The 15,317-nt window shown below is 40.1% G+C and overlaps 1 protein-coding gene across 1 annotated transcript in view; it reads left to right on the forward strand.

The window, feature by feature from the left end:
• The window catches only part of CACNA2D2 (calcium voltage-gated channel auxiliary subunit alpha2delta 2), a 441,743-nt gene that overhangs the window by 207,237 nt on the left and 219,189 nt on the right, over positions 1 to 15,317 (forward strand). Inside the window, exon 3 of the mRNA XM_051985848.1 lies at positions 9,670 to 9,786. Coding sequence (XP_051841808.1) covers positions 9,670 to 9,786 — 117 coding nt within the window. The remainder of the gene's footprint in view (positions 1 to 9,669; positions 9,787 to 15,317) is intronic.

Below are 15,317 nucleotides of genomic sequence, written 5' to 3' on the forward strand. Positions count from 1 at the left end.
AGACAAGAGAGACAGAGAGAAATAGAGAGACAAAGAGACAGAGACAAAGAGAGACAGAGAGAGACAGAGACAGAGAAACAGAGACAGACAGAAAGAGAGAGACAGAGAGAAGGAGGGAGAGAGAGAGAAGGAGAAACAGAGAGATAAAGAGACAGAGACAAAGAGAGACAGAGAGAGAGGGAGATAGACAAGAGACAGAGAGAAAGACATAGAAAGAGAAACAGACAAAGAGACAGACAGACAGAGATAGACAGAGAGACAGATGGAGAAAAAAAGGAGGAAGAAGGAGAGGAGAGAAAAAGAGGGAGAATAAGAGAGAGAAGGATAAAACCCTATGCACCAGCTAGTCCACTGTGGGGATGGTTTGGGATGAATGAGAGGGGAGAGAATCTTGCCCCTTCCCTGAATCCCCTGAATGCTTCCATGCTGCCTGGCTCAGATAAAGGGGCTTTTTCAGAAGAATTGGAGCTTTAGGGCCTGATCAATGGTCATTTGTAAGGCTGTTCTTGACATTCAGAGCTAGACTCCAGAGGCCTGTCTCAAAGGCAAGTGCCCAGTCTGTCCTTCATGAGTCTTTGAGATAGGAAATTCAGGGAGAAGGGTAGGATTGTGGAGGTAGGGGCTGGAGGAAGAAAGCCAGTGCCTTTGTGATGAAGCCTGAATACTATGTCATAGCAAGCTCTCTAGCCTGGGAATCAGGAGGTCTGAGTTCTAGCTAGGGTCTAATTGTGTTCTTATGCAAATGTTCTCTTTGAACCAGACCTTGGTTTTCTCCATCTATCAGTGGGGATGGCTGAATTGGCTAGATGTCCTCTAGGGCCCCTCCAGGCCTAACATTCCATATTCAATGATTCTGTCACTCGTGGATCCACAGAGTTTCTCATTCTCAACTCTGGCGGGCTGCTGTGTGGGCTGGCAGGGAGGGAAAGATGGACCTTAATTTTCCAACCCCTACTTTCTGAGTTAGGGAGAATGGAGACATTGTGTTCCACTCACCTCTTTTATAGGTGCTCTATCCTGATCCTGATGCAGTATCTTCAGAGCTCCAGAGAAAATCCCAGTAAATTTGTAAAATAACTCCCCCTCCCATCCTACTCTTCACCCTCGATGATCTCACAGCTTTATGGCCCAGCCAGCACCATGGCTGAGGGAGGGAGTGGGATGTGACATGGCAATGTTCAGGGTTATCAAGAAGGATGAAGTACAGGAGAGGAAGGAAAGAGAAAGATAAGTGAAGGCCCAGGGAGACTGAGGAGGGGTGAGGGTTATGGGCAGGCAACTAGCTGAGAATCCCACATCTAACATCTTTTAGCTGCATGACTGGGGTGAGACAACTTCATCTCTCTGTGCCTCGGTTTCCCCATCTAATGGGAATCATAATCTGGACACTATTTGTCTCCTAATGCTCTTGTGTGAAAAGCCATACTAGAAATATTACTAACCCCCATCGAGAAGAAGAGGGAAGAGTCAAACCCAGGTGCCTTCACCTGCAAAAGGCAAAAACAAGAAGGCAGGGAGAAGAAGGGTGGCCAGGGACTCCTAGGAGTAGCTGTCTCCCAGGGAGTCTCGGTCTCTGTCCCAATCCCTCTGGCAACTCCCGTGTGATGGATTTTTGTAACAGGCAGGTTTGTAAGGAGGGCAGATGTGGGGCCCCATCATTCTGGTTCTGAGGGTCCTTGGAGAAAGGGTTTCTGTCTCTAACCTAGGTCCCCATCTGCTCTCCTCTGTTCTCAGCAGGGTCAGAATGCCCTTAGGCTGGGCCTTCTACTTGAACAGGAGCCTCAGGAGCCCGGCTGCCCAGGCTAAGGAATTGCTACTTCACAACAAATTATTTTATTCGGCTGTTTCCCAAAAAAAGCAAGAGAGAAAAAGGAATTGGCAGCAGGGAGGGGAGTGGGAGAGAAAAAAATTACTCTGGCCACAGCAGAATGCCAGCATTAACCCCTGGGAGTCTAGCCCCTGGGGCTGCTGCATGTATGCTATGCACTGCCTGCTGCCTTCCTGTCACAAGGAAACCCTGGGGAACCACTAATAGCCCCAGGAGCTTCTCAGACTCCCCTACCCCTTCCCTGATTCTCTCACCCATTTTTCCTACTCTTCTCCCCTCTTTCCCTCTCTTTCCCTCCTCCCCTCTCTCCTCCCTCCTTCCCTCTTCTTTTCCCCCTTTTCCTTCCCTCCTCCCTCTCCTTTTACCTCTCTTCTTTCTTCCTCCCTCTCCCTCCTTCCCCTCTCCTTATTTCTTGCTCTTTGGCTGCCTATTTATCTCTCCATCTCTCTGTCATTTTCTGTGTCTTTCTCTTTCTTTATCTCTCCCTCCCTGTCTCTTCTCCTCTATCTCTCTATCTCCTTCCCTGCCCCCCTGCTCCTTCTTCCTCTCTCATGTTCTGTTTCCACCATTCCTGCTCCCACACGATCCCTCTCCTGCATCCACCAGGTTTGACCTTTGTCAAATCAGATGCTTGGGTGCAGATGTCACACACACACACATACACACACACACACACACACACACACACACACACACACACTAATGTAATAGTTAGATCCTAGACCTTTCTCTGCCTATATAATCACAGCCGACTTTCTCTTCTCTGCTTCTCCTAGCTGTAAAAATGAACATGACAATTGCCACCAGCCTCCTTTCTAGACTCCATTGAGTTGAGGATCCTCGAAAACCATTTGCCTGGGGATGGAGGAATAAGGATAGCAGATGAAAGACTGTCAGGGGCCCCTGTCCTCCACAGGGAAACCACTGTATCCGCTGGTAGAGAAGCTCTGGGGTATAAGCAATAAGAGAGGACCTCTAAGCTCATGGATTCCAAAGTTGAGCCTCAGAATGCACTTAGAAGCCACCCAAGTCCAACCTATTTATTTTGTGAGTTAAAACCGATTGTGGTGCGGGAATGGTTTGTCCAAGAGCACTGTGGGAGTGAGCGGCAAAGCTGGAACTTGAATCCAGATTTCCTGACTCTGTTCTCCATCTCACACATCCCAGTTTATTCTGTGCCAAGTTCTGAGTGGTGGCTGTTGGGCACAGGGGAAGCCTCATTCATGTGATCTCAGGAAATCAGAAGGGGATACAGCCCCTTCCTTTTCTCCCAACACATCTCTCACTTTACCCAAGAGAACTGTTCTCAGACATAAATGTTCGCCTCTCTGTCTTTGTCATTATACTTATGTGCACTGAAGGCAATTGAAAATGCACTGAGAAACTCCAAATTTAAAGGAAACCTTTTGGGAATTAGTCTGTGAAATTAAGAATCCATATATAAAAGATGAATTGTGCCAGAATTTACCTTTTGATTTTCTGAGAGGCAGCATGGCGCAGTGGAAAGAATAGCAACTACTGCACATTGTAAGGGAATAGTGGACCAGACCAGGAGCCAGGAAGACCTAGGCTAGAGTTCCTCCTCCAGCAATTACTAGTTCTGTGACACTAGGTGAGTCAACTTTGCCCCTCTACCTCAGTTTCCTTGGCTGGAAAATAGATATAAAAATAGCACCTAATTGTCAGGGTTGACATTAGGATCAAGTGACAGTTAAAATAACATAAGAATAAAATATTAAATAATTTAATTAATGATTTAAATGTTAAATAATTAAAATATTAAATTAATAATTTAAGTATTAAATAAAATATTAAATAGTTAAATTAATAATTTAGATTTTAAATAAATAAAATAAAATATTTAAAAGCTAATAAAGCTTAAAGTCTAAATGGGGCCTTAGAGGTTCATCTACCCTAATCTTATTTTATTCATTTATTCAGAAAAGTTAAATGACTTCCCCAAAGTCACCAGCTAGTAAGGGACTGAGTTTGGATTTGAATGAGAGTCCTTTGACTCTACTTCTACCCAAGAAAGGCAAAGTTGAAAAGGCAGTTCCTGTATATCAGTAATGTGTAGCATAGTGAAGATTGTGGTCCAGACCCCAAAGATTATTCCTATGAGAAAAGACATCATTCTCAGCTCTACAGAAAGATGCCCTTCTTAACAAGGACAGCTTTCCCCATGGCCCAGGTTGGACTCTAGTTTGAGAGCTTGAAATGTATTGCCTAGAACTGAATGGAGTTCTTTAACTAGATCTATCACACTCAGACTGGGCTCTGGAAGTCATCACCCAGTATGTTAGATCCCCCAGAGTCCAGGAATGTTGGATTTTCTGGTTGGATTGATGACCTTGGCTCCACTTCCACTTATCTACCCATTTTTTATTTTAAAGTGTGCTCAGAAGAGCTTGAATAATGTCTTCCATGTGGATTATTCCATGGGGAATAATCTAATTCAAGAGTCTCTCCCAGATCTCTGGACCCCTAGACAAGGGAACATGTGATTTAGAGAATTCCTGTGGGATGTTATTCTGGGGTCCAGACCACAAAAATTATTCCTATGGGGAAGAACATTCCTAGTTTCAAGAATCCTCATATCTTCAGACCTCTCCAGGATTGTAGCAACCAAAGAAAAATATAGAAAGAAGAGCATATCTGAGATCTTGATGAGTATTTCCCTACATCAGCTCTATCATGGAAAATGGAAAATCCCACAATCTGAGTTGTGAGGGCCCTCAGAGAACATCTAAACAGGAAGCTCCTCCAATCTCCTCCTCCTGAGGCAGCCAATTCCACTTTTGGATGGCTCTAATTGTTTGTAAGTTTGTTTCATTTAGTTGAAATTTGCCTCTGAAGTTTCTACTGGTTGCTCCTGCTATTGCCCATTGGGCAAATTTTAATTTTTCCTTTAAATATATAAAGGCAACTATCAAATCCAATCCCCTGCTTTCTCTCCTCAGAATAAATAACCTCAGCTTCTTCTACTAATCCTTATATGGCAAAGTCACCGTGTTCATCATCCCATTATAGTTGTGCTCCAGTTTGTCAATGTCCAATTTAGTGTTGCCTAGAACCAAATGTAGTTCTTTAACTAGATGATAGTAAAGCAAAAAAAAAAAAAAAAAACTCTCTCTCATTCTGAACATCATACCTCAGTTATCACAGAATCACAGTCTTAGTGCTGGAAGAGGCCATGAAAGCCATCAAGTTCAATCTTCATTTTACAGATGAAGAAACTGAGACAGAAGCTAACCGATATATTTGGGTCAAGAACTAGTGGTAACCATCTCTTAATGCAGCTTGAGATCACATTTTCTTTCTTGGCTTTCTTGTTGTAAACTACACCTTATTCAGAGTGACCTAGTGTTTCAGGCTCAGAATTTTAACAAAATAAGACAGTCATAGACCATCTAGCCATTAACAAAAGATTTACTTAGTCATAGCATGGGAAAGGACACTCAGCAAGAATACAGTTCATGGTTCCATTGAGTTTAGCTTCCCAACCCTTTTATATTGGCCATGTCGGCAAGCCAGTCAAATCTGAGAGAGAAGCCCTTGCTTCCTCATGGGCTGGCTTTTGTACTTAAGCCACTAGGAAGCTATGAGTGTTCTGAGTCTTTATCTTATGAATCAAGCCCCCAGAAGGTTTTAGGAAAAAAAAATACTAGTTCTCATGGGAGATATTGTATCTCCTATAGCTAGCACGGCATATTTTTGTCTAATATTGACTTAAAGTCCACTAAAATCCACAGATCTGCATTTGTCACCCTCATTCTGTACTTTGGCAATTGGTTTTCTTGAACCTGGTTAGAATTTCTATTAAATTTTCCCTTATGTGGCCTATTGATCTAGTCTGTCAGGCTCTTGAAGGCAGAAGCTATCTTGTTTTCTTGTGTCCGTATCCCTAGTGCTAGACATAACTTGTGGCACATAATAAGCACTTAATGAACCCCTCATTAATCAATATTTATTATGTACTATTATGTGCCAGTTACTGTGCTAAGGACTGGACCACTCATCATTTATTTATTTATCTATTCTTGATGTAGCTATAATGGTTCTTTGTGATGTAGTTATGGTTCTCTTTCCACATACACTCAAATAATTTAATATTAGAATGTTGACAGGAGGCAAACTCAGGTATACCAAAGGATTTGAAGTTTACCCTGTATCTTTGTATTGAAAACCATAACATTTGCCTGACTTAGTTCCTGTAGCATATCTCACATTTTTCTTTCTTTTTAATATTCTGCTGTCGATGTTTGCTTTTTACATCACAATCATGGTGGCAACCTTGGGAGTGAACCTTCAACTCAGGACATCCTGGGTCTTATTCATGCCTCTGGCACATACTGGTTATTCCCTGCAGCAAACCAGACACCTTCACAGTGCCCCCAGGCAACTCTAAGTCAGAGAACATTGATCGATGTTCACATGGGGGGAAGGAGTTTCCCTACATCAATGAAATGATCAGTTCAGCTGCCCTCTCTTGCTTCCATGCTCTCTCCTCCCTTCTACCTCTTAGAATCCTTAGTTCTCCCCAAAAGTTAGCTCTAGTCCCCTCTTTTACTTGAGTCCTTTCCTGGACCCCTACTTCTGCTCCCCCAGGTATTTCTATTCTCTTTCTCCCTTGAACTAACTTTGTATTGGAATGGTATTTATTTTGTGTTTACAGTACTTCTCTATATGAGTGTACCCACACACACACCCCATACATACACACATACATATATACCACATACACACACATCAGCCCAACATAAACCCCTGAAGGTAAGGAACTGTTTTGCTTTTGTCTCTCCAGTGCCTTAAATGCTTGCTGAATTGAATTGGATTGAATTGGATATATTCCAAAATATTTGGAACAGCATTTTTTGATTTTTTGGAGTAACAAAAAACTGGAACCAAAGTTCCTTTATTGGGGAATGGCTGAAAAAAAATGTGGCATATGAATGTAATGGAATACTGCTGTGCCATTAGAAATAGTGAATATGAATACACAGAAACAGGCATTTGGAACTGAATGAAGTCAGCGGAGTCAAGAGAACAAAAAATATAATAATGATGACAATCATAAACAAAATAAAACCACTAAAAAAGGTAGAATTTGTATTATATGCAAAGTTTGGTCTTAGTTCTAGAAAATGAATAATGAACCACAGCTCCTTCCCTTGAATAGAGGGGGTAGTGAACCACAGTTACAGATTGTGGTACATGCAGTCAGTTGAAAGTCAATCACTCACTCATTACCTATCTCTCTATTTCACTTAACTGATTGTCTTTGTTATAAGAAAAGATGTTCTTGGATATGGGAGGAATACTGGGAAGCCATAATTGTGTTTTTAAAAAGCACAAGAAAAACTTTTTTTTGAAGAAAAAGAAGGGAATTTGGATTAAGGTGACTTACGTGGAATCCCAGTTCTTCTGTGTGACTTTAGGGTAATCATTTCTCCTGTCTCTGTTTTAACAGAGAACTCTTCACCTTTAAAATGTTGTGTTTGTGACTTCTGGGACACCAGGCTCCAGCTCTAATATTCTGTTCTAATCTAAGCTCCCAGTCTTTTCAAGCTCTACATCGTTTTGATGTTGTTTGTCATTCCTCATATCTTCTATGAAGAAGGAGAAACAGATGTGTGACAGATGTATTCATTAGCAGAATCTTCTGCTCTTTTCTACAGTAAAGAAGGAAAACCAGAAAATAGCTAGGGTAGGGGACCAGAAATTAAGAAAGACCACTGCGTTCTCCCCCAATTATTTAGAGCCAAAGAAGGAAGGATTTTCTAAAGTCTGTTTCTTGTCCTAGAAAGCCTGTATGTAATGCATCAAGAAAATCTTACCTATAAAAATGGTAGTACTAGAATCCCAGAGTTTTATAAAAGAGTATTCCTAGATGAGACTTTAGAAATCAACTAGTCCTCGGGAGCAGAATATCAAACATCATATCAGAGATCACTGATTAATTTGATGATTTCTCTGAAATGGACTTTTTCTTTCTCATTGGGTAGAGGAGAGAGATATTTAGAAATGAAGTTAATGTAAAAAGAAATTATGCCAATAAAAGTAATTGGGAAAGAAATCAACTAGTTTAACTACTTCTTCATTTTATAATTGAGAGAACTAGGCTAGAAGGAGTAAAATGCACAAGTTCATCCAGCAAATTAGTGGAAGGGCTGAGATTAAAACCCAGGTTTCTGTAAACAAGATGTGTTTGTTGAGATGTTTCTCCAGTGGGGGCAATGGACTATAAAGAGCCATCTTCACTCTCCTCACAGCAACTAGAGACTCACCTCTAATCTTTTCCACAGACAAAGCCCCTAACCCTAATCATAGGTTGGTCCCTGACCTTGTCCACAAATTGACCCAACTACAGACCCAAACAAAAACTCTGCTCCTAGTCAGACTGAACCCTACCCCTAATCGTACATTCACCCTTAACTGTAGCCCCATGCTGAAACCTAGGATAGCTATCTCATAACCTTATACCCTTGGTCACCAAAGGAACCAGACTAATCCTCTCAATCTACCCTTCCCCAACCATGTGATCTCCAGAAGGAATAAAATAGATTAAACTGTAAAAATGCTTTAACCATCTGTGAGGACTAAGATATAGTAGAACAAGTGGATTCAGGGGATTGTGAAATCTTCCTCTAAAACTTTCAGGGCAGGCTAATACCTTCCCGGCAGACATTTCTTTGGATTTGATTAGGAACCATTGAGGTTAGTTAGAGTCTCTGGACTGAATATCTCTTTTTAAAGGGCTTTGAGATCCTAGGTTTGTTTAAAGGTCCATTTAAATAGATCATATACTAATAGATCAAAATATATGGACATTCCTCTTTTTCATGCATTCCTGAAAGTAGTGTGGGTATGAATCAAAACTTTGTTAATCAAACCCGTCTCTCCCCTCATGATTTTTCCATGTGTCTCTTCATTATTGTTCCATCTGCAGTGGTCAAGGGCCACCGCCCACTCTATCAAATCCTCCTGTACCTGTAAACAAAAACTGAGATTCATTGAAATAAACTCACTCTTGAAATAGAGAAATCTTTTGTAATAAGAATCACCAATCCTCCAGTTTATCTGGAGAATTTCATATAGGGTGATGTTCACCTGTAGATAGCATGTGAGCCATGATTACACCTGTGAAGAGACATAAGGACTGTTTTTCTTTCCAGAACTTCAGTTGCCTAAAAAAAGAACATTCAATTTTAAGATCCCATGATAGCTGTCTTCCAAAGACTTAAATATCTGTCAAGGAGACTTGTTCTGCTTGACTTCAAAGAACAAAATTAAGGGCAAAGGGTAGAAGCTACAAAGAGACCAATTTACATCTGCTGTGAGGAAAAGCTTCATAACAGAGCTAGCCAATGGTAGAATAAGCTACCTTGGAAGGTGGTAAGTTCTCTCTCACTAAAAATCTTCAAGAAAAGGCTGGTTCAACCCATTAAGGATTTCAGAAAAAGAAAGGCAGGGAAGAGTTAGGATTTGATGATCACTGGCATTTGTTTCAACTTGGAAATTCTGTGGTTCTATGGAGTTAAGAATCCTTATGCTCATTTTTATAAGCTTTGCCCTTTTAATTAGTTTTTTTTTTATGTTTGCCCTTGTCCCTTATCCCTCTCATCAGTCTCAGTTTCTTCACCTGTAGAATAGGAGTAATCACTTGTTACCTACATCACAGAATCATTGCCAGAAAAATGAGTTTTAACCTTTATCACACTACAAGAACACAAGCTATTATTTTTAAGAAAAATAAAAAAAATTCAGAGCCAAAGCCCCAATCCATAAATTTATCTTTTCCTGTTTTATCCTGACTTTCTTCATCTTTCTTTCTTCTCCAGATCTACAAGGACAACAGAAACTTGTTTGAGATTGAGGAGAACGTCCCCCAAAAACTTGTGGAAAAGGTGGCAGGAGATATTGAGGGCCTACTGGCCAAGAAGGTCCGGGCTCTGAAGGTAAGAAGAAAGACAGTGTATCATATTAATTTATTTATTCAGCTACTTTTTTTTTTGTTTATTTGACACTTTGAGATTTGTAAAACTTGTAATATATACTATTATTTAATTTGATCCTCACAATGCTTCTGGAAAGTAGGTGCTATTTTATATGTACCTATGATACAAATGAGAGAACAAAGTCCTTTCCTCTCTGAAAATTTTCCCCTTCCATGATATCTATTTCAAGGTCATGGCTTCCAGGGGTCACTTTGGAGGCCCTGATGAGGAAACTCTTTATCTTATCTATGGGTACAAGTATGTGCTTGAAGACAAATGATGCTGGGAACATGTGCTCTTCTCTGCTGTTTTTGAAAGATGTGGTCCTGATGACTGAGAAACTAGGCTGTAGTTATTTCAAGAGACCTGGACTAGAAGCCAATGTTCCTGGTCCTATCACTAATCCAACCATCATTGTCTTTTTCTGTGTCTCAGTTTTTCCATGAAAGTACTGCCTGCTTTATATAGGCTTTACTGTGTTGCTTCAATAAGAAAATGTATAGAAAGTTAAAACATGCAAAAAAAAAAATATATATATATATATGATATCTCTGATAAGTGTCTGATATCCATGGGCAATAAAAAATATTGATATAGCACTTGGAAAAGGTTTGTAAAGTACTTTAGTTATATTGTCTTATTTGCACCTCACAACCACCTGAAGAAAGGAGATACTATTATTATTCTCATTTTACAGGTGAGGAAACTGAGGAGGCAGGAATTAAGTAAGATCACAGAGGTAATAGATGTCAATTATTGAAAAATCACAAAATATGTAAAACTAAAAGTCATTCTCCAATAGATTAGCAGTCAATAGATATAAACACATGAGTTTAAAAAAAAAAAACCTGCAAACTGTCAACAAGCATATGAAAGAATGCCCCAAATCACCAGTAATAAAAGAAATGCAAATCAAAACAACTCTGAGTTTTTACTTCACACCCAGCAAGTTTGACAAAAGATGAGAATAGTCCATGTATTGGAGGGGATATGGAAAGGCACACATTAATGAACTTGAGATGGAGTTGTGAATTGGTTTAATCATTTTGAAAAGCTCTTTGAAATTAATCTAAGAAAGTAACTAAAATGTCTATACCTTTTGACCTCAAAGTACCATTGCTAGTTATATACCCCAAAGCATATAGGAAGACAGGAAATAGTATGTATTAAGAACTATGTGCCAAGCACTAGGCTAAGTGCTTGACAAATATCTCTTTAGATCTTCACAACAATGCTGATAGGTAAATACTATTATTATATATACTCATTTATTATTCATAAATACATATATATATATTCATACATATATAGTACAGTTAAGAAAACTAAAGCAGATATTATCCATATTCATTTATTATTCATATATATGTATACATATATTACAGTTAAGAAAACTAAAGCAGGTGTTATTATACATACTCATTTATTATTCATATATATGTATACATGTATATTACAGTTAAGAAAACTAAAGCAGGTGTTATTATACATACTCATTTATTAAATATATAACAAGAAAGCTAAAGCAGGTGCTATTATTATACATACTCAGTAATTATATATATAATATATATGTATATATATATATATACATATATATATGTATATATATTACAGTTAAGAAAACTAAAGCAAACAAGTTAAATGATATACCCAGGGTCATCCAGCTAGTAAGTGTGTAAGGGTAGATCTGAACTCAGGTCTCCCTAATTCTAAATTTCAGTCTCCATCCACTGAGCCACCATCTAGCTACCTCACCAAAATACATGTAGCATTTTTGTAGTACCAAAGAACTGAGAAGTATAAATAAACATGTCAGAGAGTTTGTCCCCAGCACTCATTCCTGACTTTCTCAGCATCCCCCATCTTTGCACTACCACCAGAGAGGAAGCTTTGGTTATACTAGTTACTGTGAAGTAGAGGTAACTAAATGGGTAGTGTTGACTTATCCCCTTCCAGGGGAATACACATTTTAAAGAATAGCCAGCAAAAGGCAGTGCTTACTTAGAGGAACGCCAATGTGTACTATGGAAAGAGCATCTATTGTAGAATCTGGATCTGGGTTCAAATTTCAACTCTAATGTTTATTAATTATATGATCCTTGGCATTCAATTAATATCTATGTGCCTCAGTTTCCCCATCAGACTAAATGAGCTATGAGATCTCTTCAAGTTCTGGATCTATGATCAATGGATTCCTTCTAGTTCCTTATCTATAATAGGTGCTAAAATCCAAGAAGGATTTCAGGAAGAAGGGATTTTGTTTATTTTATGCAATGAGAGGGATCTTCTAAGTCCTCTTTCCTCTTCTCCTTGCCGTTTAGAATCAATGGTATCCTAAAGATTTTGCTAGGCATATTTGGCTCATGCCTGATTATTTTCTCTCTCTTTCACAGTCACCACTTAAATCAGACATTATTGTCCTCTTCCGCCGACTTCCAGAGGTCTCAGCTTGAGGCAAACCCCACATTAGACATGGTCTCTGCATGTCATTGGACCTGAGGTCATTTCATTTTCCAGGAATGGAAGTTAAGACAGAACAACCTGAGAGAAAGAAAGGAAAAGTCTGGATAGATATTTCCCTGTGTTCACATGGCAGGCCCTGAGGACATTGGGTCTGATGAGGGGGAGAGGAGAGACAAGAAGCAGTAAAGAGAGGTCCAAAGGAAATCTTAGAACATAAAGCCAGAGGATGTCAGAGCTAGAAGAGCTCTTAGATCCAATCTAGTCCAATTTCTGCTTTTTGCAAAAGGAAGACTGAAGCCCAGATAGAGGAATGACCTTGCCCAAGGTCACAGGCAGTCAGCAGCAGTAATGGGACCTGAGCCTTTTAGTCCATATCCCGCTCCCCACTTTTCCCAGCCAGAGCTGGACCAGCCCAACTCCCACTTCTGCTTTCCCATTTCTGACTAACAGCAGGGATGCTGCTGGGGGAGGGGGAGGGGGCACTCGTGCAGGGGCTGAGGACCACCAGGGGCAGGAATGCAGATCATGAAGCATGACAGAAACAGCAGGAGAGAAGGGAAAGATGATGGAAAGTGAAATGTCAGTCTTTTCTCTGGCATTCCCACTCTGTATCTTTCTCAGTTCCTTTATCTCTGTCTCTCTCCCTCTCTATCTCTTCAATAATCTTTCTCACATTCTTTCTTTCTTCTTACCTTCCCTATCTCCTGTCATAACCAGTCTCTCCATCTCCCTTTCTGTCCCTCATCCTCCATCTGGCCTTGTTCATTATCTTAGTCTCTTTTCTATCTTCCCTTTGTAAATCATTTTGTCTGTCTTTTTTCATCTCTTTTGCCTTTCTGTGACACTATCTCACACTATCTCTCAGTCTCTCTCTCTCTCTCTCTCTCTCTCTCTCTTTCTCTCTTTCTCTCTTCCTCCCTCCCTCTCTCCCTCCCTATCTCTCATTCTTTCTCTCTTGCTCTCACTCTTTTTCTCTCTGTGTGTCTCTGTGTCTCTTTCTCCGTTTCTGGTTCTGTCTCTATGTGTGTATCTATCTGTCTCTCTCTTTCTTTCTGTCTTTCTCAGTCTCTGTTATCTCTCGGTATGTCTCTGTCTTTCTTTGCTTCTCTCTGTCATCTTTCTGCCTTTATCTCTCCTTTCTTTATTCCATTCCTGGTTCTGGTTGTGTCAGTTACTCTCTTTCATTCTCTACTTCTCAGTCTTCCATGAGAGGCAGATTTTGGTCCCACTCTCCACAAGAGCTGTCTCCATATGCCGTGGGCTTCAGCTCTGTCATATTGGTTTCCCCTTCTTACCAATGTTACTATAGGTGCCACTACCCATCCCCTGATTTTCTGTACACCAAGGAGCTTGCTTGGTCTGAGGAAAGCACTGAGTCGATAAAGAATAGTAGCATAGTGTAAGGAATGCCAGACTAAATCAAAATTTGAGGCTCTAGTGCTTCCATCTCTTTATTAATCTGCAAAATGGGAATAATAAAACTGTACTCCCTACCTTTCAGGTACATTCTGATGGAAGTCCTTTCTAAATTTTAAAACACATTAGAAACGTGAACTATCAGTGTTATTATTACCTTTCCCAAGGACTCAAGACATTTCAGGTATTGAAGATCAGTCTGTGATGGAGAGTATTAAATCACTCTATTAAGACAAATATTTTAATTTGTCCTTGGTTGATGGTTATTGAATGTTTGCTAAATTATTAGGTCCAGGAGAATTAAATTTCATTCAGTATGCATTGATGAAGTATCACTATGTACCAGTTACTGTCCTAGGTGCTGAAGATAGAGATAAATATAAAACAGTACTTGCCCTCACAGAGTTTACATTCTCCTGAGATTGATCTTAGGAGTGGATTGTAGGACTAACTAGGCCATAGATTAAGCTCTAACCCCTGTCACAAAATAAACCTTGACTCTAGCTAAACACATTGTATGAATGTTCCCATTCAAAACTCTGCTAAACACATTCAAGGATTGGGAATGAAGTTATTTGGGATCTAATCTGCCCAATTAATTTACTCTGTCACTTTGGGCAAGGCACCAACCTTCTTTGGGCCTTAGTTTCCTGAAAGAGCATCAGGATTTGGATTGGATTGGAGTTAGGAGAGATCAAAATTTGAATCCCACCTATCACTCATTGGTGTGTAACTACAGACTTAACCTCACTGGGATTCAATTTCCTCCCTTACAAAATGATAATAATAAAATCTCTAGTACCTAACATACCAGGTGGTTGTCAAGATCAAGTGAAATGATTTTATGTATTTTGCAAACCATAAGGTGCTTATATGAATGTCAGTTTAAAAACTGAGACATGGAAGCTAAAGGGTAATATGGGTAGAAATTATTGTCCTTACTGTTATTGCTATTCTTCTGGAGGGGATGAGTGAGAGAATAGTACCGGCTTTCTCTGGAGGGCTTCTTAGAGGAGGTGATTTTTATCACACTTTTTGAGGGTCAGCAAAGCCAGCAACCTGAACTCCCAGGAAAAAATCCCAGAGTCCCACTCTAGGCACTCCTGCCTGAGTGTTCTGAGACCATGTAGTCACTTCCTTTCTTACCTCTAGTCACCCAGAAAGACAATGGGAACCAAAGTCTGCTGCTTCTGAAGAGGGTACCTACAAGGCTCAGGAGATTCATTTAAAGGTCTAATCTCAGAGCTCTCTTAATTAATCGTGACAAGCCCTTCTCTCTCCCACTTCTTGCCTAATTGCTGGTGAAAAGCTTTTGTTTTAATTATATTTTTAATTCGCTCCTAATCAAACCCTGGCTGGCGGCTCTGGTTTGCATGGGATGTGTTTGGGGGCCTGTCTAAGTATGTGTGGGAGGGGCAGAGAGGGGAGAAGAAGGGCTGATGCTGCTCCCAACACATTGTTCCTCTCTCACTGGACCTCATCCAGTAATCCAATTTAAATCCCCTCTCTCAGGTCTGGAATTCTAATTGGGGGATTGCAGAAGGGGAGTTTGACAATGCAGCCACACTGGGATGGAAGTTTATTGTCTCATCTAATCAGAGACAATCAGA

The sequence above is a fragment of the Antechinus flavipes genome, chromosome 1 (assembly GCF_016432865.1).
Source record: "Antechinus flavipes isolate AdamAnt ecotype Samford, QLD, Australia chromosome 1, AdamAnt_v2, whole genome shotgun sequence".
Classification (NCBI taxonomy): Eukaryota; Metazoa; Chordata; class Mammalia; order Dasyuromorphia; family Dasyuridae; genus Antechinus; species Antechinus flavipes.